Source organism: Emydura macquarii, unplaced genomic scaffold (assembly GCF_026122565.2).
Source record: "Emydura macquarii macquarii isolate MOO-44397 ecotype Brisbane River unplaced genomic scaffold, CSIRO-AGI_Emac_v2 contig_2422, whole genome shotgun sequence".
Taxonomy (NCBI): Eukaryota; Metazoa; Chordata; order Testudines; family Chelidae; genus Emydura; species Emydura macquarii.
Genome location: NW_027132559.1, coordinates 1,068,109 through 1,091,767, shown reverse-complemented (window position 1 = coordinate 1,091,767; position 23,659 = coordinate 1,068,109). Strand labels below are relative to the sequence as shown.

At 41.4% G+C, this 23,659-nt stretch overlaps 1 protein-coding gene across 4 annotated transcripts in view; it reads left to right on the top strand.

Moving 5' to 3' along the window:
• Positions 1-23,058, top strand: part of SLC6A20 (solute carrier family 6 member 20) — a 30,421-nt gene extending 7,363 nt beyond the window's left edge. Inside the window, exons 2-11 of one of the 4 annotated variants that reach the window (XM_067561738.1) lie at positions 991-1,131; positions 5,033-5,124; positions 6,370-6,597; positions 10,565-10,675; positions 11,373-11,614; positions 12,973-13,135; positions 15,282-15,486; positions 17,450-17,609; positions 20,253-20,418; positions 22,830-23,058. In XM_067561738.1, the coding sequence (XP_067417839.1) occupies positions 991-1,131; positions 5,033-5,124; positions 6,370-6,597; positions 10,565-10,675; positions 11,373-11,614; positions 12,973-13,135; positions 15,282-15,486; positions 17,450-17,609; positions 20,253-20,418; positions 22,830-22,976 (1,655 nt within the window). In that variant the 3' untranslated portion in view covers positions 22,977-23,058. Of the gene's footprint in view, positions 1-990; positions 1,132-5,032; positions 5,125-6,369; positions 6,598-10,564; positions 10,676-11,335; positions 11,615-12,972; positions 13,136-15,281; positions 15,487-17,449; positions 17,610-20,252; positions 20,419-22,829 lie in introns of all 4 variants that reach the window. The other 3 variants (XM_067561734.1, XM_067561736.1, XM_067561735.1) reach the window with 3 other exon arrangements.
• The last annotated feature ends 601 nt before the right edge of the window (positions 23,059-23,659 follow it).

The following is a 23,659-nucleotide window of genomic DNA, read 5'->3' as shown; positions in this document are numbered from 1 at the left end:
CCCTTGGACTCAATAGCCTTTGAAGTATGAGATTTTTTTTCTTTACTCCTCTTCAGTGCTGAACTCCTTGGCTCTTTAAGAGAGACGGATGTGAAATAAACCGCTCCTCCTCATCACGTGTTTCATTATGTTTTAACAGCTTAGGTAGCAATTAGTTACACTTTAATAGCTGTCGTCTTGTATACTGCTCAAAATGAACAACTGTGAAATTCTCTCATTAGGCAGGGCTAGCCAGGGTTGCCAAGTATCATAAAAATGCCATTGTATAGACAAGGCCACACCCATGCTGTGTTGTGATTCTTTTACTGAACCTCTGTTGTAGTGGGAGCCACATTCCCAGCTGGAGATGGGGCCTGGTGCTGAGATGTAGCTTGAGTCGTTATTCTTTCACATTTGCCACACACTGTGCTGTTCTAGGACCCCTCATATTGCTGCCAGCTGGCATCAGCATGGAGGTATAAAAAGGTGGGCTGATCAAGGAAGCCTAAAATGACTCTTCTACCTCTTAATGAGATGACATCGCATTTAGGATTTTGTTGGGTCAGTCACACAGGTGACCTGCATGAAACTGCAGGTGCAGTTGGGATCCTGACACAGCAATCATCAGTAACATACTGTCATCTGGAAGACAGCTGTTTGGCCCACGATCCATCATGGAGCAATTACACGTTAATCATCAAGGACAGAGGATGTATTGAAACTCATTATGGACTAGCTTTAGCGGTTCCCCAGCTTGTCACTTTTACCACTAGTTTATGGCTGCAGAAACAGTGGGATGAGCATACAAAGGTGTACCTGCATGGATATGGTCCATGAATGTACTTGTACATAGGTGTGCATGTATGGATCTGCATGCCTAGGTGTTCATATTATTAATGGTGAGCCATCTAATGATGGAGTGGTAATTTTAAAACTGTATTTGAAGTCTCTAAAGTAGTAGCTCATTTATCTAATTTGCTTATTAAATGCTTTCTTTTGTTTCTCCTGCAGGGGGATTTTTAATCCCATATATCATCATGTTAATTGTAGAGGGGATGCCTTTGTTATACCTGGAGTTGGCAGTGGGACAGCACATGCGCCAAGGGAGCATAGGCGCATGGAAAATGATAAGTCCCTACCTCAGCGGGGTCGGTACGTTCTCAATTCATGCACAGGGTTATTTTTAACTCCCAGCTGACTTTTGGGGATTCTTATAAGTTTTTGCATTAAATGTAATTCAGAGCAGGAAATGGACAGGAACTGGGGTACTTATGGGATATAAAACGAAATGGGAAATACACATTGACCATGAAAAGGAGATCTGCATTTTGATCAAAGTCACGGACCCCTTGGTTAATTAGCAAACAGAGCTGTGTTAAAGTACATGCAATGAACTTTAGTTCCCCCCAGAGTACAGGCCATAATCATCATAATACTTCACATGTATATAGCACATTGGTATTGAGGATTTCAGAACACTTTGCAAACATTAAATAATTAAGCTCCATAATACTCCGGTAAGGTAGGCAAATATTATCCAGGGCTTCTAAACAGTGAACTAAAGCACAGAGAGGTTAAGTGACTTATTCTGTGTCACTCAATGAGTCATTGGCAGATCCAGGAATAGAAGCCAGGGACTCTGCTTCCCTGACCCTTGCTGCCTCCCACGTATAGCACTTGACTGAAAAACCTGTGGGGAGCTGAGACTAGCCTTCTAAATCTAAATGGGTCCATTATTTCCCATTGTGTTTTGCTGCTGTCACAATGCAACAGTTCAGCCATTTCCTTCCATGTCACTGTCTTCTACTGTAAGATGGTGATATATAGCAAAGCCTGAAATAACTTCTCACGTCTATAGCACCTTCCAGGTCCTTGGCCTTATGCTATTTAATATTTTTAATCAATGAACTGGAAGAAAATATAAAATCATCACTGACAAAGTGTGCAGATGACATAAAAATTGGGGGATTGGCAAATAATGAAGAGGACAGGTCACGGATTCAAAGCGGTCTAGATTATTTGGTAAGATGGTACAAGCAAATAATATGTATTGTAATGCAGCTAAATTTAAATATATAGATCTAGGAACAAAGAACGTGGGCCATACTTACAAGATGAGGGACTCTATTCTGGGAAGCAGTGACTGAAAAAGATTTGGGAGTCATGGTGGATAATCAGCTGAATGTGAGTTCCCAGTGTGACACTGTGGCCAAAAGGGCTAATGCAATCTTTGAATGCATAAACAGAGGAATCTCGAGAAGGAGCAGAGAGGTTATTTGACCTCTGTATTTGGCACTGGTGGGACCACTAATGGAATAACCATGTTCAGTTCTGGTGTCCACAATTCGAGAAGGATGTTGATCAATTTTAGAGGACTCACAGAGGAGCCATGAGAATGATGAGGAATATAGAACACGTGCCTACTAGTGAATGTGATAGACTCAAGGAGCTCAATCTCTTTAGCTTAACAAAAGCATAGGTTAAAGGGTGTCGATCACAGTCTATAAATACTTACATTGGGAACAAATATTTGATCATGAACTCCTCAGTCTAGCAGAAAAAGGTATAACATGATCCAATGGCTGGACGTTGAAGCTAGACAAACTCAAATGGGAGAGAAGGTGTACATTTTTAACAGTGAGGGTAACTAACCATTGGAACAATTTCCCAAGGATCATCAGTGGTGGATTCTCCATCACTGGCAACTTTTAAATCAAGAATGAATGTTTGCCTACAAGATCTGCTCTATGAATTATTTTGGGAATGTTCTGTGGCCTGTCCTATATAGGAGGTCAGACTAGATGATCACAATGGTCCCTTCCGACCTCATCATCTATGAAGCTATTCATCCAAGGATCAGAAAAGCACTTTACAAGCATTAATAAATTAAACTTCATGACATGCCTGATGGGTAGGGAAGGATGGTCACCATTTTGCAGATAGGAAAATTGATCCATAGAAAATCTATGGCAAAACCCAGATTTCCTGACTACCTGTTCGGTGCTTTAACAAGTTCATCCTCCTGACAAGCGTCACAAAATATATCAGAGCAACAAAACAATACACCAATTTACTACTCTCAGCATGCAACATATGCCAGTAACTGTAGTAATCTATCAAAAAAATAGCCTAAATTACTCTCCTAGCCTAAATTATCTTCAATTTACTTGAATGTGCAGGAACATCATTAGTAGCTACCGGCCCATCTCCAAAACTATGTTGAACATTCACCATAAGTGACCAAAGTTCAGGATCAACTCCTGCCTGCCCTTGAAAGGAGAGAGCTTTCAATGGCAAGAATGTGTAACTTGCAGTAAAACAATAAATATGTAACTGTTATTTGTGTGCAGGAAGGAATGACAGCCCTCTTCCTAGATACCATGTAAAACAACTTGGCATTGCTACCAGAGAGGTTTCTTGCAAAGGGTCTAGCTCTAGGATGAAGAGCTCCTTCTTTTACCTGAGATTTAACTTTGTGCAGTTCAGCACAATACAGTAGAGTATGTGACAATCTGATGTGTATCAACCAGTGGGATTCTGAGAATACAATAGTTATGACACGGACACCATGGCAGGAAAGAGATTGGATGCTTCATGCGTGACAGAGCCCTAGGGAGATCTAAGAATTCGCCCCTGTTGCTAACACCTGTTCAGCTGCACCTGTGTTAACAATGCCAGGCGCTCTAGTGTAGGTGGGCTGGCACCATGCCAGTTAACCCTGTTCAGAACAGGATTACATGGCATAATATTACAAATGCCAGTGGCAGCCAGTGGTCCTTTCACACCAGGGCTTCCAACATACCTAACACAGGTAACGCTTAATGGGTGTGAGCAAAGGTGGGAAATTCTGAGAGAATTTTCCTAGTGTACATAGAGTGCAGGGATTTTGCCACTGATTTGAAGGGGAGCAGGATCATTCCTTTCAATTGTGAAACCCTGGTAAATGTTGCTGGCCCTCTCTTCTAATCCACAGCATGAGGAAACCATCCTCGGTTGTTTGGCAAAAAATAAGGGCCATGGACCAGGCAAATGTCTCGGATTTTGTCCACACTACACATTTTAACTGAGTTTGTAACCTCTAAGTGGCCTGATTGACTCTAAACTTTTTTTTTTAGTCCACTTGTCACATGGTTCATCAGTCAGTTAGTAACCACAGCAGCTTACACTAAAGTGAACAAATGTCCTGATATTCCCCTGACAGTTTCAGGTTTTCACATGGCCTGGTGTTCTAGGAATATTTTTGGGCCAACTGAATTGTCCCAATGTCTCATTTTATCAATCACAATGTTTGTTCAAGAGGTGCTGCTGTACACAGTAGAATTTACTCTGTGTTTGCCAGAGACAGCGGGGCCAGTGGAATGAGAATTTAGTCTAACAGTGTTTGGAGGGAAGAGAAGTCAAACTATCAAACTGTTGTTTTGATTAAAGTAAATGTTAGTGACACTTGTTCAGTGTTTCATGATAGCACACAATTACCAGAAAATCTCCTCCTCTTCAAGAAACATCTCTGTCGAGGCAGAAGTTCACAGTAGCAATACCAGCACATTTCTTTTTCTTTTTTTTGGGGGGGGGGGGCGGGGTGGGAGGAGGGAGAAGGGGGAAGTACTTTTGTGGAGACATATGTAGGGTCAGGCAGAAGGGATTTTTGAAAATATGGTCCCCTTAGCTAACAGTGTTTCACCCCTGCTAATGGTCTAGGCTGGCACCGTATTGTCTTTCCGTGCAAAGGACTAGCATTCCGAGCCTTTCAATGTGGACATCTAAACATGAGTACCTGGGTTGGCTGGTCTCTTTGCCCCTAAAGAACTGCCACTTTCCCCATAGGATAGCTCTCAACCTTAGGCAGCTTGTAACTAGATAGGCTCCTGTCTTTTCAGCCTTCCCCGTCACCTGTCATTTTTATTTTTCTGGACCCTTACATTTAATTGGTGACTGGGGTGGTCCTGGGGCAGAGCTAAGATGACTGAAGAACCGAGTGTGTCATTTTTAAATGCTGCAGGTTGATGTACAGCCTGTTTGCCTTTTCGTTGACTTTCCCTTGTCTCATTTGCAGGCATTGCCAGCGTCGTGGTGTCATTTTTCCTCTCCATGTACTATAATGTTATAAACGCCTGGGCATTCTGGTACCTGTTCCATTCATTTCAGGTGGGTAGAAACACTGATGAACTGCGCTGCTCCACAGTGACCTAATTTCCAACCAGGGCTTGGCCAAAGTGCTTGGAATTCTGAAAACCCCCTTGCTGGTTTGGCCATTTACCAGGCAGGTGGCACTAGACCAGAGGGGAATCTCTGCTGTGCAGAAAGTATATGAAAACTTAAATTCTTCAGACACTGCCAGGACAGGCTCAGGAACACCAGTGCACTGAGCTGATAATCAGCACTACTCTCTGGCCACTGAATGGTCCCATTTAGAAAAGTGTTTACTTGAGTTACTTTATGGTCATCACCAGGGTGGGCTTCTCTCTTCTCTTCTCTGCCAGCTTCAGAAGCCTTGTCTGGTTAAAGATCGTTGGAAGTGAACTGTTTAAAAACTAATTACATTTCCAAAGGAGGACCTTCTTTCACATCTTTGTGAGACCTTTGCTAATCTTTTGACCAACAAAATGCAAATAAAAGCTGTCTGTGATGAGCTATATAGCTTCTCCCAGCAGCACCAAATGGGCGTTTCTGATCAGACATAGATCAGGTTTCATGATGTATCATTTCTGGAGTTTCTACACAGGCTTAATAAATCTTTATTGCATAATGGCACTTGAATTTGAATAGTGAGATAATGATCAAGCCAAGTAGCCACTTTCCAAATACACTGGCATTGAGACATTATTCATTTCACCAGGATTTACAAATGCATAGCACCTGTCCAAAGACGTTGGTGTAAAAGACAACCTCATGTTAATGTGCTTTACGTTTCAGAAGCACTTAATAGTTCCATAAGGAAACGGTAACATAACCATAATCTAGGGTCAAGTCTAGCTCAGATGAATGCTGTTTATTGCTGTGGGACTTAACATCATAGGAACATTAGCACTGATATGAATTTCCACAAACAGCCCCAGGCCTGCAACTCTTACTCTTTACTCCCCTAGTCCCAGTACATCACGGGTATGAGTGGATTAGGAGGAGATGATGAAAATGAAAGAACAATATCATTGCTTGTATGTCAATTTCCTGCTATTAGATATAAATAGGTCAGTGAGGTTACTCATGGGAGTAAGAGCTGCAGGGTCTGTCCCAGCGTCCCCACACTTCTAATGGACAATACAACCCTGTCTTCCTTGCATTGTCACTGTGCATGATACCTTTTCTCTTCTCCCCAAGCCTCATCAACATACTAAAGCTCTGAAAATCCCTGCAACTTGCTTAGCTTTTGCATTTGATTTGCCCCCAAAGGATCCCTTGCCGTGGGCCAGCTGCCCATTGAACAGTAACCACACCGGTTATGATGAAGAATGTGCGAAGACCACGTCTACTCAGTATTTTTGGTACAGGAAAACCCTGAACATTTCATCATCCATTGAGGAGAATGGGAACATTCAGTGGGAGCAAGCGGTGTGCCTGATCCTGGCTTGGCTGGTGGTCTATCTGTGTATTCTAAGAGGAACAGAGTCGACCGGCAAGGTAAGAGGATTATAATGGTTGATTCAGAGTTAAACCATAATTAGGACTTACAGAAATCAGCTTTTAAGTGATTTTAACTGGAAAAACTAAACCACCTCGGACAGGTTTTTTAAACCAGGCTGGTTTTAATTCCTCTTCACCAGGAAAACACAGTTTGACCATTGTCCGAGTGTGCATGCAGGACCATACGGTGCTACGTGTCGAGATAAGGCCATATACTGTATGCACATTGGCATTCAGGCTGACATCTAAAAGCTGATGAAGGCATCCAATACCTTATACACAAGGAAAGTGTTTGCATAACCTCATTTGGTTCTAACCAGTAGCTGTGTAATAAATCTGCATATTGTATATATAGCATGGGAATATTGATCTCCAAAATGTAAGAGTTCATCCTGCAGAGGGGAGGGTACACACATTTCTTTGCATACTCCCCTCATTTAGAGTCTAGACAAAGCTCTTGAGTTCTGTCCCTGTTTACAACTTTGTGGTCCATGGCATGTGCCATAGTCAAGGACTATGAAGTCTGTTTGATCATGGAATTACAGGCATGAGCTGATCAGAAAGAGACAGTAGAAATGAAAGAACAATATCAGAAGGTGCAGGCCAGTATGCTGCTATTAGATATAAATACCAGTGTGATACTGAAGCTGAGTGGCTATCATTTGGGGTGCCATTTTTTGGAAAGCTGCCTTTTGACTAGTTTAGAGGAAGAACTTGTCCATGACTCAAACAAAGAAACAGAAGCTTGTTCTATGGATAATAGGAACTCATGGACTCCATTTATAAACATACTTTTATGGGAGGGAAAGCAGGAATTACCTCACTTTGTAGTCGCTTGTAAATCAGCCTCCTGTCTTAGTCCCTGGAATGCCATATTCAATTAAGCTGACTGTCAGCCAATTTAAAACTAATACAAATAAATATTTTTTCACACAAAACACAGTTCATCAGTGGTACTCATTGACATGATAACGTTGAGAGCAAGAGTATAGCAAGATTGTAAAAGATTGGACATTTATATGGAGAACATGAATATGGAGGAATAATAGTAATATATAATAATAGTAAGGGTTTTTTTTTAAAATCAAGAGTTGTGAGGGGGATAGAAAAGTGCCGTCCGCTCTGCCGCCGAAAACCATGAAACGGCGGTAGGGCTTCGGCGGAGGGCATCGATCCCTCCATGCGACCCCGCCATTTTACAGAGTCCTAATCGGGCCAGGCACAGTCAGGTGAAGCGGTACTTGACCTGAGTGTACCTGACCCGAGTGGTACTCTGTAAAAAAAGGTTGAGAACCGCTGCTCTAACTAATGGAGGTTAGGAAGAGACAGCCCTTGTGGACAGATTATTCTATAGCTACTTATTGCAGGATTTCTGGTACCTTCTTCTGAAGCAGCTGGTCCTGGCTGTCCAATCCCGTACGGCGATTCCCGTGTTCCACACGTCAGGCCCACTTAGAGTGACATTTGCTCTGCAACAGCAAAGTTCTAAGAAGCTCTGAGATGTTGCAGTCTGGAACCATGGGGTCAAACTGATGCAAAATCCTCCAGCAGCCCGCACCGCAGCTCGCACTAGAGTTTCCCGTGGCTGTTTGGAGCGTAAGCCGTGATTAAAGATAAGTGTACCTACCTGGTGTGGGCGTGTTTTTATTCCTCACCTAGTATCCAGAACCTGCAGGCAGCTGTGATCAGCGGTGCCTGGCATAACAAGGTGGAAGTCTCCCAGAATTTTTTAAAATTTACGATAGGATACCCCATTAAGCTGAAAAAGATTCCCAGCTGAACCTGTTTTCAGAACAAAGATTAGATTTATATCCTCAAATCATATTACACAAGCACAGAAACCTATTGGCACTCAACAGTATGTAAAATAAAAACAATCTATTAATCTTGCTGAACTTGGCTCTATGAGGAGAATTTAAGTACACATCCTACTGCATAGGTCCACTGTGGCTGTGATACTGTCATAGGGTCTGGATTTGAAAGAAGCTCTGTGTGCATCTTAATTAGAAAAGCAGCACCAATGACATATATTGTGCAGTGAACCGATCTGCTAAGTTATTTGAAACTAATGCATTTAAAAGGTTGGTTTTTTTAAGTAAGAATGTAAAATAGCTTAATAAAAGCTTCTAATTAAGGTGAAATAGACAAAACACACCACAGGAAAATGAAGGACAAACTTGATTTCCTGACCCCTGGTTAAATGACACTCTCAGTTATTGGAAGATCATTTAAATCCCAGGACAGGACTGAGAATTCCACGCTCACTTATCAAAAAGAAAAAAGTTCCCAAAGGTTGTAGATCTCTCTGAAACCTTTGGAAAATTCAGGGGTGTGCCATTGCTGGGTGGAATCAGGTAGGCCCTAATCCTGAAACACTGAAGACAATGGGAGTTTTGCCATTGACTGAAAAGGGAGCAGGATCGAACCTGTTAACGGGATCTGATGCTGACAGGTCCTAAGCACCCCCAATTCTTGTTGAATTCAATGGGAGTAGAAGATACTCAACATCTGTTAACCTCAGGTCCTGAATCAGGACTTGGAGTTACATTGATTTCAGGAGACCATAGACTTTTGATGGCAAAATTGTGGAGCCGTAATATCCATGTTGGTGACCACTTACTTCAGTAGCCTCAGCTGTTGGAAGAGGACTACTCCCATGATTAAGTGATCAATAACATGAATAAAGGCTCCACAATCTGGCTCTGAGTTGTGACTGAATTTTCTGTGCGGTTATCAAAATTTCAAATGACTCAGTAGCTCCATGGCTGGGCAAAGAAAGGTCCACGCATTATTGTTATTGATTGTAAGTAGTATGAATATAGCACCTGGTGGCCCCAAACACGCATAGGATTCCATCATTCAAGCTGCTGTACTAACACCGTGAGAGCTCCAGAGAGCACTTTCAGAAATTTTCACCATGTGAGCATTTACTCAAATCTTCGGAAGCTCCAAGAGGATTTTTTTGTTTCATAATCACTGAACTGATTTTAGTTTAATTGCACTAAAATTAACTCGGGATAATATGATGAAAAATGCTTCATATCATATTTATCAGGATTTACATATCAATTTTTGGAATAACCATAAGAATACATTCAAAGGGGAATCCTCTGAATTGTATTTAAAGGAAGCTAATGTCAGGTTCAAAAATCACAGGCCTGATCCAAAAGCCCATTGACTTGAGTGAGCTGCAGATCAGGTCCCACCCATTTCCTTGCCTAGATAATAATATAACATGTTATTTGTAAAGCTTAAAATAAAGTTTAAAATTTGAATTTGTTTTTTAACCATATATGTTGTTCATTTACTTTTTGGATTTCTGTTAGAATGGATGATGAAAACTGACTGTTTATAGTCCTTTGCCAGTCAACTTTACTCTCCCAAAATGCTGTGAAGTTTGGGTTGCAGACACTGCAGAGGAATGTTTATTAATTATTCTTATTACAATAAAGCATTTTTGTTGTGAATAAAAAAAGAAAATAATGGAAATATTACCACTGGTCTTAGATTTGTTTTTGTGAAACCTAAATTTTGGGCCAAATTTGACCTGAAAGTGCTCATTTAAGGGTCAGTATAAGGCAGCAAATGTGATATTGTAAATATTTCATGCAGAACAAACAAATATACAGGATTTGCAATACCAGATTAGTCCAATGGTCAATATATAAACTGCTACACTGTCTGCAAAGGGAGATCTACATGCCAACAGTGTACGTATAATGCAATCCTATTCCAGAAAGAAATTTTCTTTCTGACATGCCCTCCACATTGCTCCCCATCCAGGGTTTACAAAGATTAGCAGTGAAGTATGAGGATCGATAACCGTATGCAATTTTACCTTGATAATGTAACTATAGACGTTATTTGAATTTTTCCTTCTTCGTAGACCAGTACAGTTGTTGCAAAACAGTAGCAGATGCCAGTGTAGATTAACTCTTTAATTAATTTACCTTTTCTTTTGCAGGTTGTCTACGTAACAGCTTCTTTGCCATACTTTGTCCTCATCATATACTTAATTAGAGGACTAACCTTACATGGAGCTGTGAATGGGCTGATTTACATGTTTACACCAAAGGTACAGAAAATAGCCACTGAATTTTTCACAAAACTTTATAGTTGTAACTGCATAATTTCATAGAAAAATGGTCATTTATTTTTCTTTATATTATATTTTCACAACAGTAAATTACGTCTGATGTTAAATCTATTTAGACTCTTGAGGATACGCCACTATGTCACCAATGAATTAATAGCTTCCTCACCCAGGAAAAGAAGTGTCTTATCAAATCTAAGCCATATTGTATTATGTATATACTGAATAACAATATCAGACCGAATTCAGGGATGGATTCAACAGAGTTACATCGCAGATTAATATGGACTAAAATACATTTCAAACCAAAGAGGGAGCTCATTAGACATTTCTCTGCTAATGTAAATGGGTACAGTTCCATTTACTTCAATGAAATTTTGCTTATCTGCACCACCAGAGAATTTATCCCTGCATATAAAGAAACCATTTTATTCACCCACTGGAGAGACACATACATTCTCAGTCCTGCCATGCTTCTATGTGTAAAACTCACACTGACTTCAATAGGCGCTCTGCGAATACATGGTCTCAAGCAGAATCAAATCCCTAATAAATTAGATTGCTGTCTCCTTGATGTCTAGCTACACTACAATGACAAGAGCATTAGACATACCATAGATAAACAGTCTGAAGTCCACTTTTGTTTTCATCAGCCATTTCTCACTCTCTTGTTTTACAGCTAGAGCAATTAGCAAATCCTAAAGCCTGGATTAATGCAGCTACACAGATCTTTTTCTCACTTGGCCTTGGTTTCGGAAGCCTAATAGCGTTTGCCAGCTACAATGAGCCAAACAACAACTGCGAGAGACATGCCATGATCGTCTCTTTGATTAACAGTACCACATCAATATTTGCCAGTATTGTGACTTTCTCTATCTATGGCTTTAAGGCGACTTTCAACTACGAAAACTGTCTAAACAAGTAAGAGACTGGGGTTTGAACTCATTTCCCCCCCCAGACATGACATATTACATGACATTTTATATGTAAAAAAAGGGATTACATATAGACACAAACAGCAGCTGTGCAACACAATTCCTTGAGCACCAGAGAACACACTTGAATAGATCTGATAAATACACAGAAGATATTATATTAGATAAAATCTGAGATTAGAATTCAGAGTTCACAGTTCTTTTTATGACTAGTACTGATTATCAGAGTTCAGGTTATTACCGTCTGCAAGTTTTTAAGGCACTATCGTTGATATTGCAGAGTTTAAGGACCCATCTACATTGCAATTATAAACAGGGGGGTTGACCAGGTTACTGAATCCTGTTCCCTGAACCAGTCACAACACACTTTACAATTGTACTGCAGAGGGCATCCACCTAGGTCCGGTAACAAGGTTAAAACCCTGGAAGTCCTAGGACTTAAGTGAGGGACAGGGACAGGGACAGAGTTAGGTCCTCTGTCCAAGGAACTAAGATGTGTTCACCAGCTTTAGGATGATCCTGCAAGGTGCTGAGTTCTTCCAGCTGGGAACTACAAAGCATCGACTCCTATTGACTGCAGTGATATTTGAAGGAGTTCAACACTTCACAGGAGATGCTCAGCACACAGCAGGATCTGATCCTAAAGCAATGTTCTTGCATGTATCCAAAGTCACAGTGACTGGACCCCTATTATATTTGTGTTAGATTTGCGAAACACTAACTTACTGCACTAATCACAGCAGAGGACAGGCAATATTACAAACATCTCCTTTATCAGAAAGTTGGTCTTCATATTAAAGCAGGCACAAAGGAAAAGAGACAGGGGGGCAGATTTTCAGCTGATGTAAATACCATAATACCACTGATCTCTGCTATGGCAGTTTACATGAGCTGAGAACCTGACCCAGAATTTGGGACCATCCACTCACAGCAATAATTGCAAAGGATGGAGCTGGGAGGAATAAAATAAGAAACTAATTTACATACAGATGCCTAGATTTTAAGGCCAGAAGGGACCCTTATGATCATCTCATCTGGTTTAACATAGGGCATAGAAGTTTACCCAGTGATTCCTGCATGAAGCCAATAACTTCTGATGGAGTCAAAGCATATCTTTTGTCCCAATCCTCATTCTTCCCCATTCACAGATGTACTTTCATGTTTGGCCTCTTTTCAGCATATTTTACTCAGGTATAGTAAGAGCTCCCCTGCCTGTCTGTCTGTGGTATTCTGGAGTGCACTCATCAACGTAAAAGCAGCTGCATCCAAATTCTGCCATCGAATGCCGCTGAAACATTTCTTCTAGCTTTAGTAGAAAGAAACTGAACTGTCTTGTCTTTACAGGGTAATACTGATGTTGACAAACGTTTTTGACCTGGAAGAAGGATCTTTAACTGCAGACAATCTTGACAGCATGAAAGATTACCTAACGACTACTTACCCAAATGAATATGCAGAGTTATTGCCACAGATTAAAAACTGCAGCTTGGAAGACGAACTAGACACGGTAACTTGCTCCTTTGTGCAACAGCCTTAGTTGTCCTTTTATCTCTGTTTCCTTTTCCCTCAGTTGGAACTTGAAGCTTATATTGATGGGCAGGGCTAAGGGAGAGAAAGAACATGAAATCTATCAGTTGTTGGGCTGAGGAGGAGGTCAGGAGTTTGTTTAATATGTTACACTTCAGCAACTGAGCAACTCCTTCCTTGCTCATGCCATTAGGTCACTTGACAGCTCCAGGTGATTGCAGCCTTTAGGTAAAGATGCTTGTGCTGAGTAACTTAAGATGGAACATTTATATTTTTTTTCCCCTGCAGTGGCTGGCTGTCATAATTTGCTGCTGGCATAAACCAGCTGTAAATTCATACTCACATATTCCCTGGAGTGAGGGTGGGTGGGAATTGCATCCCAGAGGGAGGTCGGTGAGGCACAGTGCCTCTTGGGGCAATGCAGCTTACACAGAATCCTGTGCTCAGGGCTGGGACACTTAGTCACACTCCAACCTCTTCTGATTGTTTTGACCAGGCAAGCGAATAAGAACCTGCCCACTCCGCTCAAATGGAAGAGGAGTCGAACCCTTTCCCTTCCCCCCCCTTTCTGTTTAGAGATGTTCAAGTAAAAACTCCCATTCCAACTTCCCAAGCGCCCAGGACTTCCTCCCGGAAGACTTATTGTGCACAGGGCTCTAGCCATGCAGGTCCTGTTAACTGGCCTCTCGCTGATGGTCTCTGAAGATGGCACAGCTAATTTTGATGGATGCTGGCTCAGCTGCAATAGACTAAGGACCTAATCCTGTAAACGTGAACCATGTGGGTAGCCTTTGAAGCCAATGGAATGACTCACATAAGTAAGAGTTGCAGGATCCAGCCTAAATATTCAAACCTTCTATAAGCAAAACACGCTCATCTCCACGTCTGCCAGAAATGCCTGACTGTAAATGAGCTGGCAGGAGGGAGGTAATGTAAATACTGGGCTACTCCTAGCCTCATCCTTTCCCCTCTGCTCAGGAAGCCAATTGACTTATCTCTGTAAAGCATCAGATATCCGTTAAGCAAGCTGAAGCCCTAAGCTCAACCCTGAACTAAGCGTTCCTCCATGTGATTGCACATTGGGCTTCCAATGCCTCATTGTCCATCTGTCCAGCACTACGGTGTCACCATCAGCAGTCAATAGCGTGTTACTGGTTGCAACAAGTGTGGGAAGGTTGCTAGGTTGGTTGTAAAAGTTTTTTGTGTAGTTCATAATAAGCCTGGCCCTTTTTGATTAGCTGTCAGAGGATGGTGCCATATTACTTATAGAAAGGTAGAAGGAAAAAAATGCTCTGCATTTCTAAACCCAGCTCTAATAACGCCCATCTAATCACTTGACTTCTCTCCCTGAGTTTCCCATCTGTAAAATGGGGGATAATAGCTACCCTCATGGAGGGCTGAGGCATGTTAATGTTTGTCAAACATTTTGAAGAAGATGAGAAGTGCCAAGTGTTGTTATTGGCCTCACTTCTGCCACCATACCCGTGTGAGTAGTTCTTATACACACTATCAAGCCCCTTGAAGTCAACGCGTTACATTCTGCAAATCTGAAGTAATTCAAAGGATCCCAATGGAACTACTCAGGATTTAGAAACCAAGATCAGGATACGATGCATTGTGATTATTTAGGACTACTTGCCTGAGGAAGAGTTGCGAGATTGTTCCATTATTGTTCTGGGTAATAGGAGGAGGCCCATTCCGCACCGTTCAAACAGACCAGCAAAGATCTCAACTAGTTCATTACGCAAGACTACTGCATAGTTACCATTGCGCCATCACGAAGGTCCAGATTTTGATGCCTTGATTTCAGTAGGACTACTCAACGTGAATCAACGGGGCTACTTGAAGAGCGAGGTACTATTCAACAAGAGTAAATAGTGGTGGAATTTAGCCTTCCCTTACCTAGAGTTTTCATGTATTGTTTAAATCTTTAGAAGTAGAGCTTTTGTAAGAGGCAGAAGACACACGTTAAATGAAAAGCTATTTTTTCTGAGGGGTTAACGTTCTTTTGTATAATACTCTTATTTTGATTTCTTACCGTCTATCAGCAAATAAGCAAGGGCCCAGCTACCTGAAGAGCTGATGACAGTCTTGGTTAGTTTCTACTCTCTTCTTCTGATTGGCAGGCTGTCCAAGGAACTGGACTGGCATTTATAGTGTATTCAGAAGCAATAAAAAACATGGAGGTCTCTCAGCTGTATTCAGTGCTGTACTTCATTATGCTGCTTACGCTGGGCATAGGCAGTATGCTGGGAAACACTGCCGCTATCCTCACCCCTTTGACCGACAGCAAATTTCTTTCCAGCCATTTACCCAGAGAGGTGATCTCAGGTAAGTTGACTACCACAGCATAAAACATGTTGATAGCGGGTAGGAATTTAGGCTGCATAAGGAGTGAACACACACAACAGGGATCTGGAAGCCCCCAGCATAGCAGGTTTTTCATGCCCTCTGCTCCCACTGACTTCAAGGAAGTGAAGGGTACTCAGTCCCTTGCAGGCTCAGGCCTTAAGAGGAGTTGACTGGTGACCATGGGCATTCTGGCTGAGTAAGGACTGCAGAGTGCCCCTCCCCCCCACAGCCTGTCCACTGTATGAGATTGCCACCTGCGGCCTGGTCTCCAGCCTCCAAAATGCAGTTATCTCACAACCACCACAGACCCTCAGGTGTGCCGTTTTCATTCATCAAAATAGTGCTTCAAAAAAAAAAAAAAAAAAAAAGTCAAAGGAAAAACAAAACAAACAATGTTAAAAGTACACATTGAATATTTTTTGAAAATTTCAGCAGGAAGCACTTGTGTGTCCCTTGTGCTGTAATACAACCTGCAGATACTTCGTTATTGGTTCCACAGAAACTATTTAAACATAAACTACAGCTCAGGGATGATTGCCTGCCTTTGTTTATGTTTGTTGTGAGACCCAAGACAGAAGAACTCTTTAGGAGGAACCATAATTCTCCAGAACACATTGCCCAGAGTATTCTATTGCTTTTAAGAAACAAACATTGCAGAAATCATGTATTTATATCTATAAGGACCTCTGACACAAAATCCAGTCAAATGATCACTCAGATTAGTATTAATGGGGAGTGAGCATCAAAAGGTTTGCATAAGCATCCAGATGTCTACATATTTATCTGAACTTCTTTGGTCTTGAAATCAGGTCAGAAATTTCTAGTATCTTAGTACATCTGCCTCTGGCCAAAAGGAGAAACTACTGTCAAAAAATAGCTAGTTAATTTTTTGAACCTCAAAAAACATTTGCATCCATTCCTATATTACACCACCTGAATAGTTTTATCCATAAATAGTCCCCCATTATCAACAGAGGTCCACAGTTATTTCATTCGCATAGCCTGCCAAAACCATTCAAAGACTTTTTGTTTTCATCACACAGATCAAAGGCCACTAGACAGGAGGGTGTATGTGTGATTAAACAAATAATTCAGGCCTTCTTCTATATATATTTACAAGAAATCATAGCCAATAGCACAGTGCTCATAACCAAACCACTATGTGAAGAGGGTGATGAGAAAATATTTTGCAAGGAAATATTTTTTAGCGTCTTCATGCTGTCTTTGTGTAACAGCAGTCACGTCACACCTTTACTGTTGTAACAGGAAATTTAGATGGTCATCATCAGTTCAAATAAAAAGAAAAATCACAATACCCTCCAGACTCGCAAGGATGCTGGTAGTCTTAGTTCACTGATGTTTGTAAAGTGCTTTGAGATCTTCATAAGGAAGGAGGTATGCAAACGCAAAATCATTTCACATTTGGTGCTGCATGCAGAAACACTAAGATACCACCTTTAAAATTAAATGTATCTTGGGAAGCAGGCAAGAGAAAATGTAATTAATTCTTCCTTTCTCCAACCCCTCCAGTTAGTGCTATCAAAGCCCATCCAAGACTCTGATTGTAACTCTCTCTGCCTTCTCAATGCAGTTCTGTTCATTTATATAGGACAGTGCCACATGAAGCAACAATTCTTCAAATGTGGGGGTGACGGATTGGTGAGATGGGTTTTAGTGCTTTACAATGCAAGTTACGTTCACTTAACAACTGTAGCACAGGCCTCACTCACACTGATGCTCTATCCTGGGTGTTTATATAGTAATCATTGTAGTATCTAGACCTTGCTAATTGTCTTGGTTCCCCTAATAAGACTGCCAATTATCCCTAAAAACAGGCTAAAACCCAATGTCTTTTATTCAATGCAAACCCTCTGACTCCTACCCTAATAACATTTGCCTTTCAGTTGAGACTAAAATAACCTCTCTGCTTTTTTTCCTATAGGTATCGTGTGTTTCATCAACTGCATTGTTGGCCTGGTGTTCACCATAGAGGCAGGAAACTATTGGTTTGACATATTCAATGACTATGCAGCTACCCTCTCTCTGCTGCTCATCGTCCTGGTAGAGACGATCGCTGTTTGTTATGTCTATGGGCTAAGGAGGTAAGAGTTTAAAACCTCCTCCCTTTTTCCTGTAACTGTGCCAGCACAGGGGTAATGGCTGTACTGTGAAAGCAAGACACCCTGGGGAAAGAGCTTAGGCCAGGACAGCAGCTCCAGGAGAAAATCATCTTTCGTCAGATTTGAGGACTGACCTGTTCTTTCAGCCTGTGCGGCCAAGAGGGGGCAATACTCACTGAGCCAGGTGGAGGTGGCACCTCCGTTGCAACATCCTTTCGTTCCCTCCCAAGCCTCCCCATGGGGAGCGCCAGGGGAGCATGGCAGGATTCATCCCAGGGAATGGGACAAGCTAGAGGTGAAATGACCACTCTACACATCCCCCGCAGCTCTGACCCCACAAGAAGTTTAAAGCGGACTGAGCTACAGTGGCAGGGGCCTATCTGGACGCACAGCATCCCTGTCAGTGCCCTGGCCTCCACAGATCTGCAGGCTTTGGGGATCAAAATAACTCACTCCTGGAGCAAACCCCACCCCTGTGCTACAGCACTGATGTTGTGGAAATGAGTGAGGGGAGCCTCCCCATCTTCCCCTCCCCCACCAGGTTTTTAGGTGACATGCCTTTTCCTTTTCAGTCTGTAGCACCTATGTTTTCCCACAGAGGCTGCTGTTAACAAACCGTGTTTGCCTTTCCCTGCTAACTCACCTAGGTCTTGCTCTAAGCTCTGGTGCAGAGACTGCATCCTTCCACTGCCAGAAGCGTGCTCCGACACAGGACAGAGCAAGTGGCTCTGGTTACCCTAACCCCTGGCAGAGTTTAAATAGGAAGGGGAGGGGAGGGCAGGGCCCCCACATGGGTGGGGGAGGGTACACTTTACCCCCATTACCATGAGAAAAAAAATGTTCATGGCTCATGAGATTGTATGTATGGGATGAAGGATTGTGGTATGTGTGGTGGAGCAGGCCCGTGTTACAAGTTTGTACTGGGCCCAAAAAATTATGCTTGGGCCCTGGGGGAGGGGGAAGTAAGAGTCAATCCGGTAACTCAGTCCCCATTCCCAGCCACCGGAAAAACAGCTTCCTTCTCGCTACCCTTGTGCTCTTATGTCCCATTTCCCTTGAGTTCTGGGAACTGCGCTCCCTGGCTGGTGATCCATGCAGCGTGTCCCTGCTAGGGTGAGCAGCTAGCCAGTGTGAAAAATCAGCTTGGGGGGGAGGGGGGGAGGTAATAGGCGCCTATATAAGAAAATGCCCCAAATATCAGGACTGTCCCTATAAAATCAGGACATCTGGTCACCCTAGCTCCCTGGGAGTATTGGGTGGGAAGAGTTTAGTCAGACCCATCCATTCAGAGGAAAACCACCTTGGTGTTTGAGGGCCTTACGCCTGCAACCCCTTCCCATGCACAGCCCCATTCAAGTCAATGGCACGCCTCAGAGCACTGCGTGATGCTTGCAAGAACACAGATCAGGCCTAAGAAAAGCTGGTAACTGCAGAGAAAAGCATTGTGATCTCATCTGTGCAAAGCCCAAGCAGACATGTTCTGTAAGTACAGGGCCAGCAGGGCACGTATGTGTGTGTGCGTGGACACCCTTTGGTATGTTAAGTTTATACTTATCACCTGTCCAAATTTTTTTAATCATATTAAGTCATGAAAAAAAAATATAAACATATTTACTACTCACAGTTCATGTGTTACATCATTCTACAAAATGTGGGACCAAATATGTGATTTCCCACTCTTCGTATTTCTCCACACATTTTCACATGATACTGCATATGCCAAAAACATACTTTCCCATAGGTTTAAAATAAAAGTTTGCAGTCAGTTTTGTCCACATGGGTTACTTAAGCATGTCTGCCAGAGCCATAATCTTTTTCCTATCCCACCAGGTAACAGCACCAAAGCATTTTTTTTTTTTACCTAATATTGAAACTTTCTGCACTTGTTTGGGGCATGGGTGTGTGGGGGGGAGTGTTTGAACATTTTTCTACCTGCTTTTCTTTAGCTCTCTCTCTCTTTCTTTTTTCACCTAACTTCTTCTAAGTACAAACTAAGTACCTTTTGACTTGAGCAGATGCTTCTAGCAAGTAAAATTCTCTGCAGTTAGGTCTCTGTCAGCTCACATTTTGCCTGGCCACATACACTTTTTCCTACTCAGCATTTTTCCTACAGGCAGATTTGGTTCTTTATAGTTGCAGAGCAGCTAGGTACATGGTATTATTTGAACATACTCAAGTAGGACTTGTGAACAGGAGTCACACATTAATCTCTATGACCTACATATTAGAAAGCCCCTATAGCCCTTTTTGCCTTGTATCTTTCTAAACGCATTTTTTCCTAATGTAGGGCCCAATGGCATTTATCTGAGTTTTCCTAGCCAAGCAATACAATGAGGAATTAAATCATTGAAATGGAGGGCTGAAAGTGACCTCGAGAAGTCATCAAAATTTAGGCCATGCACTGAGGCAGGACCAGGTAAACCTAGCCCATCCCTGGACAGGAGTTTGTTGAGTCTGTTCTTAAAAATCTTCAGTGATGGGGATTTACAACCTCCCTTGGAAGCCTATGCCAGAGTTTAACTACCCTTCACAGGCAGGAAGTTTTTCCTAATATCTCATCTACTAATGCATAATCTACACTAACACTAGCAGCATAGTTCAACAAACTTAATTTTTTTTAAACAGATTTGAAAAAGACCTTCACCTAATGATCGGACATAAACCAAACTGGTATTGGAAAATAATGTGGGCTTTTGCCAGTCCTGTGCTAATTATAAGCTTGTTTATATTTTACCTCACTGACTACATCCGCTCAGGGACACTGCAGTACCAAGCATGGGATGCCACAGAGGTATTTATTTTACTTACTTGGTTTCATTGCCAGTCCCTTCTTGCTATTTGGACTAGGGAATCTAACAGCATATTAAAAGGGTGGAGGGAAGCCAGCTCAAATTGCACCTGCTGAAAATTCACACAGCAGGTTTCAATCTGGACCTGATATGGGTCTTTAATTTTAATGCAAGGCAGAGAAGCAGCTGCATTCCCTAATCCTCACACAAATAATAAAGCTTTCATCTAAGATATCAAAATATCACTGTGATACTTTGAACAAACACAAATTAATAAAAACAGCAGTGATAAAGTGGTCTATTAAGTGGTCTATTGTGAATAGGAAATTACATTTTCATAAAAGACCAAAAGGTTTTCAATACTTTGAATAAAGCTCCTACTTGCTCATTAGACATACAACAGAATGATTCAGAATCAGATTCATTCTCCTTAAGTGGGCATAATACATGTTTTACAAAAGCACATAAGTATACGTGTATCCCAGAGAAAGAACAATTTGATTTCCTTAAGCAAATATGAATTTCATAACATTCCAGGACATGTTCCCTTTATGTTATTAAAAGGAAAGTAATAATCAGATTTGTAGTTTTTCATGCCACTGCTAATTTGGGTATCTGAAAGGGTGTGGGTTTCTGCTGGTGGCAGAACAGCATAGGTTCCAGTACAGCAAGAATGAAAACATTTATGCCATGTCAGAGAGGTTTCTGGTGACAAATTTGGCCTCTCAAAGTAGGTCAAAAGCTTATAGAAGCACTAACATTTCTCACTATTTAATGTTAAACTGTAACAAATATTTACTTGCATCCCTGGACTGATAAGCTTTGCTGCTTGCTGCCAACTTCCACCAGGTGAGAAGGGACAAAAGAACACTTTTAAGTGTTCAGAGAAACCTAAACAGCACTGCTGAATGCAAGATGCAGGACTCCAGTCAGTTTCTCTACTTAAGCACAAATTACATTATGGGAAAATAATAGGTTTATAACAAAGCTCTGAACAGCTACATGGCAGCTTTGGGTTGTATTATATAATTGAGCTGGATTCCTAGATCACAAAAGGTGAGAGCAGTCAGCTATAGTGTGCCCAGCACTCAGGGCACACATACAGCACTCCTGAACAGCATCCCTTATTGATTAGTGTTGGTCACAGCTGTTCATTCAAGGCCAGAATGAGATGACTATCCATCACCTGAAGCCTCTTACAGGGTGGTGGGGGATCAGAGAGGATAAGGGAAACCATTTAAAAGAGGAGGGAGAATTAGCAGAATAATTGGAATTTAGATAATCCCATTGAGAATGGGAGAGAGAGAGTAGCTTAAATCCCACAGACAGACACAGCCATGCTGTAGGAATGGAACTGCAGCCACAGTTTAGATTTAAAAAGAAGTTGTGTCTTTTTAAAATCACTTTAGCTCCTCAATGCCACTAAACCTTGAGTTCCACACATTTATGCTTTTTACAGTAGCACTAACAGGAAAACCTTGTATCTTCACTTTGACTGGTTGAGAGCTGAGTGCTTTAGAGATGTGCATCTGTAATCTGGGAAGGGCTTATTCTAAACTCATATTTTTATTCATAAAATAGCATCTTCCTCTCATTTAGAAAGTGAAATGAGCCACACTAATATCATGTTTAGAATAGGCATACCCTACAATTTTAAAAAACCTTTCCAGAAGCTTAGAGTTCTTAAAAGCTCTTACTCTTAATGGGAGTAATAACCACAACATCTACAGATCAAGCAGCACAGGCAGCAACACTGCTAGTTACCCCATCCATTAGGGTATATATCTAGGGATGAGGGTAATTGTCTCCATGACTGTTCAGGCTGTGGCCTCTGTTCAAACTACAGAGGCAATAGTCTATCCTGGGAAGTATGTGAGAACTGACATAAAACCATTCACTTCTTTTGTGTAGCCCATAAAGAGCCCTCCACTAGTAACTTGGCTCACGGTGGTAGTTCAAATCTAGTCACTACTGACCTAGGCTGAAGTCCTATAGGTTCTCTCTCCCCACTTGCCATGGCTAAAATACAAAATGCTGTAGGATTCAACCCATTGTGTAAACAACATTCTATAACTGGTTTCATGATTCTTTTTCTACAGTAAGTTTTAGTAAGAACAAGAAAACTATGTTTTGTGCATAGCAAACTCAGGGACTAACATGAGTGATCTCGAAGTGACAGTCCATACTAATCCTTGATATTTACATCAAGGTATATTGATCACCTCTACATGCAAATACCTGCTTTATAACTTAACTTTGTTCTCTAGAAAAACTGTGCATAAATTTAAGCTCATTGCCAGCCATCAAAAATTAAAGATCCAAGACTTCTGGGGTAATAAAAGATCTCATTTCTTATAGTAAGTTACAAAGAAGGCTATAGTTGCTTCATGCTAATATTCTGTCTCATTTGCAGGGTCAGCTGGTTACAAAAGATTATCCAAGTTATGCCCTGGCAGTTATTGGACTGCTTGTGGCTGCATCCACAATGTGTATACCACTAGGTGCATTAATAATTTTTATTACGAAGAGACTGAAGAAAAATGTATCAATTCGTGCATGAACGTTCATAACTGGACTCACAAAAACTTTATCAACGGTTGCAATAACTATGCATCTTGGAGACCACAGCAACTATTATTTGTAGCAACTATTTATAGAGATGCAGAACCTTGGGTGATGTATTTACCATGAAGTGCTCTTGGCAGCTCCCACAGTGGTTCAAAAAGCTCTTCTGTAGCAGATGAAGCTTTGAGAAGGTCTCACTAAGTGATATACAAAGAAGGGCAGCTCACAAAAAGCCACTTAGCACAAGTTACCAAGTATTACTGACTAATGACAATTGATGTTAGGCTGCTCTCATTTTGTAGTACTGACTACTTAAAACAACGAGCATCAATTATATGAAAACAAATTCTTTTGTAACTGAAATACTGGAAATTACTCTTCAAAATAGTATGCATGTACATGAGTGGTTTTCTTGAAGTTACATATGTAGTTAGACTTCTCAAGTTTTGTAATTTGAATGTGACAGTCTTTGCTATTAGAAAGAAAAAATTGCTAGGACGTATCTGTGCCTTGAGGTAAAGGAGGCCAATATGCAAAAAAAACAAAAAAAAACAAACAAACTTAAGTTTATGCATAAGCTGTGTCTAGTCTGATGTGTCCAACAGAAGTAAATATCAAGTTCCACTATGTAATTGTATACAGTACTTGTTTTCTAGGGAATTACTTATAGATGGACAC